This window comes from Bos mutus, chromosome 28 (genome assembly GCF_027580195.1).
Source record: "Bos mutus isolate GX-2022 chromosome 28, NWIPB_WYAK_1.1, whole genome shotgun sequence".
In the NCBI taxonomy this organism is placed as follows: domain Eukaryota; kingdom Metazoa; phylum Chordata; class Mammalia; order Artiodactyla; family Bovidae; genus Bos; species Bos mutus.
The window spans coordinates 10,673,254-10,682,693 of NC_091644.1; the positions used below are offsets into that span (position 1 = coordinate 10,673,254).

At 54.7% G+C, this 9,440-nt stretch overlaps 1 protein-coding gene across 1 annotated transcript; it reads right to left on the reverse strand.

Annotated features, from left to right (window-relative positions):
• Positions 1–2,239: 2,239 nt before the first annotated feature.
• PPIF (peptidylprolyl isomerase F) lies at positions 2,240–9,173 on the reverse strand. The gene is made up of 6 exons (XM_070364623.1): positions 8,887–9,173; positions 7,619–7,649; positions 7,101–7,189; positions 5,271–5,367; positions 4,664–4,739; positions 2,240–3,136 (listed from the first exon to the last, which is right to left on the reverse strand). The coding sequence occupies exons 1-6, from the start codon at positions 9,082–9,084 to the stop codon at positions 3,001–3,003; spliced, it is 627 nt and encodes a 208-aa protein (XP_070220724.1). The 5' UTR covers positions 9,085–9,173; the 3' UTR covers positions 2,240–3,000.
• Positions 9,174–9,440: the final 267 nt, after the last annotated feature.

A 9,440-nucleotide genomic window follows, 5' to 3' on the forward strand; every position in this document is an offset into this window, starting at 1 on the left:
ACAACAGCAGAATACTAATTCTATTCAAGTTCCCATAGACTATAAGCCAGGAGGCACTGGAACATATCCAGGGATGTAAAACAAGGTACAAAAATTTCATGGTTTGAAGGTTCAATGAAGTCAGTTTGAAAAGCTCTCCTGTGTTGTCTCAGAAAACTGCTATTTCAGGTATTTAAACACGTTGTGTTTACATGACATCTGCATATGAGTCCATCTGTGCGAGCACGTGTATGACTCACCGTTTCTTTCATGCATTCGGCGCTGTGCGTCAGCAACAAGTCAGTATCCTAATTTGTCTGTTGCGTAGGCTCTGCTTTGTATAGTAAGACCAATTCGGGCCCTCGTGCAAGAGTTCTAGGAAAAGAAATATAGGGAATAGTCCCACCTTTGGGAAATCTGTTTTTAGGAAATTCCTGAATACTTTGTTCCCCTCCACCACACCAGACTCCTCTGCATGGGAGGCACGCACACGCACACACACACACACACACACACACACACACACACGCTTCCTCCTCGTCAAAAGGGAAATGCTCTGTGAACTGAACACACGCCCCACAGGCTCTGTGACCCTGCGAGTCCTCAGAAGTCATCAGGGGTCCAGTGGTCACACCTCAAGGAGATGGCCCTCACACTTGTCAACAGCACCACTGCCTCCTCCCAGAATCCCCAGAGGTCAAGAGGAAACCACAGGGACCAAAATCATGGCTTTGACCTAAGAAATTCAAAGAGCTCTGAATGTGTGTGATCTGAAGACAAAGGAGTCTGTGGAAACGCCTCCCACGGAGAGCCCTCTGGTCTGTCAGGTCCAGGATTCTAGCCCCTGCTCTGCCAACTGACTCCGGAAGTCACCTTGGCAACCATGACCACTCTGGCAGCCTCAGTTTACCCAACTGTAAAACGCTGGATGGACTGACCAATAACCGTTATTGATACTTGGCTCAAGACCCCACACTTCAAATGAAATCCCTTTTAGAAAACATAAGAGGGTATCTATGGTTGAAAGACCACCTGATGTGAAGAGCCCCCTCATGGGATAAGACCCTGATGCTGGGAAAGATTGAGGGCAGGAGGAGAAGGGGTTGACAGAGGATGAAATGGTTGGATGGTATCACCAACTCAATGGATGTGAGTTTGAGTAAACTCCAGGAGATAGTGAAGGACAGGGAAGCTTGGCGTGCTGCAGTCCATGGGGTTGCAGAGTCGGACACAACTTAGCAACTGAACAATTGAAGGGAGGTTCAGGGGCCCGTGCTCATGTCAGAAGACGCTTCAAGGCTCTTTGAGAGCTGTTTGAGAACTACTAGGTGAGCCGAGTTCCCAACCCACGTAGCTGAACTGACTTCATAGAAACTCTCCATGACGCTAATGACCCAAATCCTCTACTTATTTTTTGCTTTTAGTTGCTAAGTCATGCCCACCAGGCTCCTCTGTCCATGCAATTATCCTAGCAAGAATACTGGAATGGGTTGCCATTTCCTTCTGCAGAGGATTTTCCCAGCCCAGGAATTGAACCCAAGTCTCCTGCATTGCCAGGAGGATTATTTGCCGCTGAGCCACTATAGAAAGTCCAGCCACAGTGAGCTGAGAATGACTACAAGGACCTGAGACCACACACCATCACACTCAGGGAACTCCAAGGTGAGGTAATGCCAATCATCTTGTGATTCTTCTATTATTCAGACTGTCCTCCCTTGGCTGTTTAAGGAAGTTCTTACTCTCCTCCCACCCCTCAATCTGCCCTCCATGTGAATTTAGAAATACCTGTCATTTAACTCCAAATTTAAATGGCACAGAGGGAAATAAAGTCCACATCTAGTCTGACATAATCAGAGCTCCTTCTTTTCTAAGACCCAGACACACCAGAAATGGCGCCCTTGCCCCTCCAGACCACATGCCAGGGCCCGTGCTGTGCACTTTCCACAGATCATGTTCAACCTTCACCACCTGTGTGCTGGGCACTGTTATCCCATTATTCTGCTGAGCAAAACTGAGGCTCAGTCAGCCAGAGGCACACCAGGGCTCTCAGGTGGGCTGTGGGTGCTGACAGTCTGAGCCTGTTTCCTCTCCTGTTGAACAGGATGACAAGAATGCCCTCAGAGGTTGCTGGTGGACGCAAGTTCACGTAAAGGCCCTGCTCAGAGCACGGAGTGACGGCAGTTAACAATAAACGCTGGCTCCAGACACTTGTGTTATAGACAGTGCTTGCTAAAGGCATGGACACCAGACAGTCTTTTATAGAAAATAGGATTTATTTTCACATTTAAGGTGAACATAAAGAAATTTTCCAAAAGTATATTGTGTACATAATCAATAGCTTTAATTTATTAAACACACAAGAAAAACAAATCAAAGCCCACCAGGAAAATACACTTTGACTTCCTTCCAGAGCACATAGCACTTACAGGTTATTGCTATTTTCAACCTGGGAATTCACATTGACAAGGCACAGCTTGCAGTGGGTCTGTCCCCCGGTTCAGCTGCTTCCACCCCCACGGGCTCTCCCCAAATACAAGAGCAGCAGACCAACGGGATTCACAGTGGCTGGGATTAAAGGCCTCGGCTGCGGGACCATCACAAAGGCCTGGAGTGTGCTCCAAAGGCCAAGCTCTGTAGGTCTGTGGCCTGTGCCACCAACTCAGGTCACACCACAGCCTGGAGTAGTTAGTGTCACAGCTTCAGCTCCAGGGAGTCTAGTGAAATTATTCCGATCAGAAAGACAATATTAAACAGATATGACAGCCCTTTACAGCAACTGGCTTTCCCCTGTGGTCAAAGAAAAGGCAGAAACCGCCTTCAAAGCTAACCCATCATCTGTGCCCGAGGCGCAGGTGAACTTGAGCCGGGTGGTCACAGGCGATGCCTACAAGGAGCGGTGATACTGTGTCCACGATGCGTGTCCAGGAACGGGGCGCTGGGGAAGGGAGGACACTGGGGAAGCTGCCCGGTGGGCCCTGTGGGGTCTGACATTCCTGAGAGGCCTCCTGGAAGCACACAGGGTCAGCTCAACTGGCCGCAGTCTGTGATGACGATCTTCTTGGACGTCTTCCCACTCTTGGAGCCGAAAGATTCTATTTTCTTCACGACGTCCATGCCCTCTTTCACATGGCCAAACACAACATGTTTGCCATCCAGCCTGGGAGGAGAGGTGAGCCAGGTAAGCAGAAATGAGAGTGCTGCAATGTCGCCCGGGGTCACAGCCCCTAGGCCATGGAACTATTTACTGCAAACAGCAGTTCTGAAAGGAGCTCAGACCGAAAAGCTGGCCCAGCCCCTCACAGGTCCCGTGTGGAGCCTTGCTGAGCCCCCAGCACGCACCAGAGCGTGGCTCCCTCCCAGGCTGTGTTCTGCCTCACCTGCTGTGTGACCTTAGGCCAGGCCACTCAACCTGAATCCTGGGAACCTCACCTACAAAGGGTGAATTGTTCTCATCCTGCACAGGGAGATGATGGGATATTGAACTATTCTGAAGAAATAAGTCTGTGTAAAATGGAATCATTTTAAGTTTTGTTTTTTTTTTGATGTGGACCATTTTTGAAGTCTTTATTGAATTTGTTACAATATTGTTTCTGGGGTTTATGTATGTTTTTTGTGGTTTTTTTTGGACACGAGGCATGTGGGATATGAACTCCCTGACCAGGGATCAAACCTGTACCCCCTGCATCAGAAGGTGGACTCTTAACCACTGGAGCACCAGGGAAGGCCCTTATAGAACTGCCTTAACAGTCAGGAATTCTGGGGTGAGAGCCAAGATGATATGTATGGTGAACCTACTCGAGTCCCAAGCAGCTCTCAGTCTGAGAGAGTCCCGAAAATCTAAAAGGCAGCTCAGTTCAGGGCCACCAACCAAGACTGGTTACCCTTTGGGATCCACTAAGGGTTTTCATGGAAGGAGGGGAGTCAGGGCCAGCAATAACCTGCCCACTCCAACATCCGTGTCCCTTCTGGCTCAGAGGCTACAGACCACTAGTATCCACCACCACCTGGGTCTCCCTAAAGTCCTGGGAAATGGGCTTTATTAAGTCTTAGCTCCAGGCCAGCTGTTGTCCCCTCACCCTGCTGAGACGCCTCAGGGTGAGGACACAGGGGACTCTGAGTAGAGAAAACTGATTAGGTAGTGGGAAACTGACCTGGGACGACATCCCTAAAATACAAGGGCAATGGGAAAGAGGGTCCGGGGGCGCTGGTGGCTGCCACAGGCTGGTGCTAACGCCTGATGAGAAATCCGGTGTGATATCCAAATGCTGTCTACTGCAGCATTTTCCAAGGTGCAGCCCAGGGTTAAATAAGCTGGGAAATGGCAGGTTAAACCAAGTGAGCAAGCTTCTGCCACAGGCCATCCTGAGGCCTGATAAGTTCTGCAGCATCTCCCCAATGCATTTGGTAAAAGAATTCTTTCCTGTGTGTACGTGTGTTGCGCATGTGCATGCTCAGAGCACTGAGAAATTCCAGCTACAGCAACAATGGGAAACCTGATAAAAGACAGAGTTGCAAAATAGCCCAAATTCTTCCTCAACCCTTTCGGGGACTTTCTCCTCTTACACACTCAGCCGGGTGAGGGCTACTGCCCCAGAGCAGAGAGTTTGGCCTCAGACTATCCTCCCCCTCCAGCTCAAGGCCACCCCTGCTACCAGAGGGCCTGGACCAGGAGCCAGCAACTCACCAGTCTGTCTTTATGGTGCAAATGAAGAACTGGGAGCCGTTGGTGTTGGGGCCCGCGTTGGCCATGGACAGGACGCCTGCAGAAACAAGTGGGGTGACCAGGCTGCCCAGGAGGCATCTCACCTGGGAGCTGTTCCAGCATGGATGACGCAAAGCACAGGAAGGATACTTGAGGCTGAAGATACTTGGGGCTCAGAAGAGAGAGCCAAGCCCAGAGCACACAGCCACCCAGGGCCTGTCCGCCTTGATGACACAGGAGGGAAGGGCCTCCTGGGAGCTCTCAGTGATAGAGCAGGGGCGGGACCTCCAGTCCTGAACTCTAGCTTTTTCCACATCGCACGTTGGGTCCTAAAGGTAACACAAAGCTAGGGCTTTGCTTAACAGCTCTCAAAGAACGGTGGTCAAAGAAAGGTTTGTTTTTGAAACTGAGCGCTCAGGATGAAAAAGCCTCTGAGACAATCCAACAAGCCCACCCTTCACACTGAAGGAAGGAACGTGTGCCCTGGATGTGGAGCCATCAGGTTGCAGCCTCCAGGCCTGCTGGGGTGGCAGCACCAGGCTCACAGCTCAGGGCACATACCCAGGTGGGGACTGACAGCCTTACTCACCTGGCCCCTCGTGCTTCAGTTTGAAGTTCTCGTCAGGGAATCGGCTTCCATAGATGGACTTTCCCCCTGTGCCGTTGTGGTTGGTGAAGTCACCGGCCTGCGAACACGGAGCGCTGGCTGAGTGTCGCCACTAGAGCTGGCAGAGGGGTGCCATTCCCATGCTGCGACACAGCCCCCAGCCCACACAGAGCCCACCCAGCGGGGAGCCCTCAGGCAAAGGGGTCAGAAAATACCCGATGATAGAAGGGTTAATATAATGCTAAGGAGCATAAGCAGCAACAAAATAAAGATTTCATACTTTCTGCCCCAATAACTACCCTGGTTTCCGAATGATTCATTTTTGTCTGAGTGAGATTTTAAATGATCCTTAAAAATTCTAGGTCATTTGGAGCTGCTTCTTAAGTGACCTAGAATTTTCTACCCACAACTCTTGGAGGGTAAACAAGGAGGAGGCCAGGAGTCCCTGCTCCCCAGTGTGGTCTGTGGGTAGCTGGCACAGAGCCAGGTCCCTCCACTGAGCCCCCGTTCCTGTCCCAGCATCTCCTTTTCACCCGGCCCAGGACAAAGTCCACCCAGGGCCAGTGGTCTTCCTCAAAGCTTGCCCGAGGCTGCCACAAGGAGCCACAAACAGAAGAGCCCAGGGTCTGCCAGCCCAGCCCCCAGCCACCATCATATTGCTGTTTTCCTGAGATGACCTCCTCGGGTGAGAGGGATGACCTGACCAGCTCTGCTTTTGAAGCATTCACAAATGCCAATAAGGTGTCCCCAGAGAGGACTGGGCCTCCCGGTGCCCGGTCCCACCATCCCGTGCTTCCAAGAGCCCGCCAGCTTTGGAGTCTCTGCCCTTGCCTGCTGTGGTGAGAGGAAGACCCTAGCCCAGCTTGGACATCCACTTCAGCTCCTGCTCAGTCTACAGCCTCAGGCAGAGCTGGGGGCCTCTGCAGCTGAGAGCCATGGGCTGTGGCCAGGCCTGTCCCACAACCACAACCCCCGCCAATCGCTGCATTCCTCATGTCCAACATGTCAGCAGGCCCAGCCCCAAGCCATGCCACTCACCATGATGTGACGACAGCCACCAGGTCAGGGCAGAGGGAACTGGGGGGCAGAAATCCCAGCTGACAGGACTTCAAAGAGGTCATGACAGCCATGCCCCTGCCTCTAGGCCTGCTGGCCTCAGACATAAGCCCCTGTCTTAGCAGGGTCTGACCTAACACAGGACAACCCTTAGCGTGGCTCAGGCCCTGGCACCAGCGGAAATTCTCACCTGCCACACCTACCCACAACACTTCTAACACAGCAAAGCTAATGCTTCTGAAAAGAGGCTGAACACATGACTAAAGAGCAAATGCATTTAACCGAGAAAGGCGCCCTAGGCTGGAGAGAGGCTCCAAGTCTGGACCTGTGTGTTCTTGTCTGTGCCTGGCCTCCCTCCTCCCCTTCCTCCTTATCTCCTATGCCGAGTGCTCGGTGGGACACACTGGGGGCTGTGGGCAGAGACCGAATACGCTATTACTCCAAAGCCCCCAGCACATCCACACCCCGATGCCATTCTCCCTCTGCCGCTCCACTCTCGCGGTGCTGCCAGGCAGGGCCGACCTGCTGCTTATCCTGTTGCTTAGCTCCTGGGGCAGGGAAGGCACTATGGCTGCCAGGACAAGCTCCAGACTCTCAGAAGGAGAGGACAGGCTGAGCGAATGGCCGCAGCTGCCCTCCTTCCAGTACTCTCCAGGCACAAGCACACTGGCTAATCCCCGTGACATTCTCCAAGGTCGCCCCATCAGTATGCTACTTACAGAAGAAGAAGTCGAGGCAGGAAGAGGCCCACCATACCTGGCACATGAAGGACGGAATCACTCTGTGGAAAGTGGATCCTTTGTACCCGAAGCCCTTCTCCCCGGTACACAGGGCTCTGAAGTTCTCTGGGTGGGGTTGGGTGGGTGGTGAAGGAAAAAAGCAGGTCAGCAGGGCCAGGCCTCAGTGCAGGGGCCACAGCTGGTTCTAGCCGGCACCCTCTCTACCCACCCACCCCCGGACATGGGAAGATCCCTACCCGGGGTCTCTGCTGACGGTGTGATCTGGGCCAAGTGGTCCTGTGCCCTGACCTCAGCATCTGAGCACTGCGGCAGGAGTAGCACCAGGCCAGTGGGGCAGGGAGTCCAGGTAAGTCCAGCCTCCACCAAGAGGCTCAGAGGCTGCACCAAGGTCCCCAGCAGCTGAGCACATGTGGTGGTGTACTCCAATCTGGCCACAGGTCTCCGCCCTGACTCCTCTCACCATCCCACCCACCTCACCATGCCCCTCTCTCTTCCACGTGGCCCAGACTCAGAAGACCCCGGTCCCCGTCTTACCTGCTGTCTTTGGGACGACATCTGCCTTCAGCTGCGGGGAAAGGAGAGGGAAGACAGGCTCAGTCCAGAGGCAGGTGAAGGAAGGACCCAACCCCCTACACGGTCCAGGAGCGAGGGAAAGCACCATTCCTGTCATTCTCAATCCTCCGTGGGAAGCCACCTAAGCAATCATTTCTGCCAGATGCTTCCTGAATTGCAGGTTGGGAGGGGCAGCCTCGATTTCCCAATCTGTCAGAAGAGATGACAACACCACCCTGGCCTTCTTCTGGGGGCAGAACTGACAGAGCTGCTTCAGCTGGGCCCAAAGCATCAGAGACGCAGAGAGGGTGGCCCCTGGGGGGAGCCAGTCCAAGCTTCCCAGTGGGCAGGTGGGAAACTGAGGCTCAGAGAGAGGCAGGAGGGTGGGGGAAAGGGAAGGCTGGAGCTCCATCCAAGCCTGCCTCTTGCCTCCCAGTTGCAAGAGCCACCCTAGTGTCTAACCTTTAAAATAAACGGGTGCTCTCCATTTTCCAGAACAGGAAACCGAAATTTAACTAAGACCCCTTTGTTCAAAATGGGCTTGAAGGCTACACCCAAGCTTCCCCTCTGTTATTTTCTGGACTATGTAGGTCTCTTTGTTCTTCAAAAAGGCCCAAAGAGCTGGGGCAGGCACTGTGTCACCTTGGGAGGGTGACTGGGGTTGGAGTTGGGGCAAAGAGCTCTGAGCACAATGCCCTGACCCCAAGAGGTCTATGCCACGTCTGTCTGGTGGCTGGAGCCTGCGGCCAGACCAGCGCGAACTGCTGGGAGAGGAGGCGGCCCAAAACCACCTTAGCTCTCGGGACAGCCGGATAGCAGGGGGCGGGGCTGAGGCCGGCTCCGCCTTCTGCAAGGGCCAACACGTGAGCTCCCCGCCGGCCCGCCGCCCCGACCCCCGAGCCCCTGACAGCCACCTCGAAGCTCGGGCCTAGGCGCCCACCCGGTGAAGTCTCGGAGCCCCTCCGCGGCCGGCCAGCGGGGCGGACCCTCCTAGCCTACGATCTGACCTTGAGCTTTCTCCTCCACACGCGCCTTCCCTCCCGCCTCCACTAGTTCAAAGATCCGAAGGGGAGGCCTGGAGAGACCAGTCCGATGCCCCTTCTTAAGAGATGGGGAAACTGAGGCCCAGAGCCCGGGGGCAGGAAGCAAGGTCACCCAGCGAGCCAGACACAGCGCCGGCCTGCGGTCCAAGGCTCTTCCGGGACCGTCCCCCACGCCCAGTCCAGAGCGGTCCGGTTCGGTGGTCTCACCTCCAGCACCACGCGGCCGAGTGGCTGCCCGTCAGCGCCCACGTCCAGGTACACTAGCGGGTTCCCGGAGGAAGAGGACGAGCCGTGGGAGCCGCTGCCGCTGCTGCAAGCGCGAACCGCGGGGAGGCGCAGGTGCGCTGAGCGCGGGCCGGAGAGCAGGCCGAGCAGGCGGGGTCCGCAGCGGAGCGCTAGCATCATGGGCGCGCGGGTCCGAGCTAGAGATCAACCGGCGAACGGAGAGGACGGAAGAGAGGGTCACTAGTGCCCAGTGGGCAGAGTCAGCAGCTGCCGCGCACCGCCGCCTTTATTGGCCCAGCCGGCCTCGCGGCCCCGCCTCCATCCCGCCTCCTCCAACCTGTTCGCGGGCTCCCCCTGCTGGTCCCAGATGGCAGCGCACCCCGGCTGGTGGGGCGGTGGGGCGTGAAGTCTGAACACACCCCAACCAGGGCTGGAAACCTGAGGGACAGACGCGACTTTGCCAAGGGAGGCCGGTTCTATTTTGTGAGGGTCCCAATAGATGAAAATAAGGGGTAAATGCTAAAACGTGGTTAACT

What these genes read in the sequence shown, in the direction of transcription:
- PPIF (XM_070364623.1), bottom strand. Translation starts at nt 9,084, where the DNA reads ATGATGCTAGCGCTCCGCTGCGGACCCCGCCTGCTCGGCCTGCTCTCC. An exon ending in TCGGCCGCGTGGTGCTGGAG is followed by an intron (nt 7,650 to 8,886) that starts GTGAGACCACCG and finishes CTTTCCCCGCAG; the next exon opens with CTGAAGGCAGATGTCGTCCC. An exon ending in ACTGAAGCACGAGGGGCCAG is followed by an intron (nt 4,740 to 5,270) that starts GTGAGTAAGGCT and finishes TTGTTTCTGCAG; the next exon opens with GCGTCCTGTCCATGGCCAAC.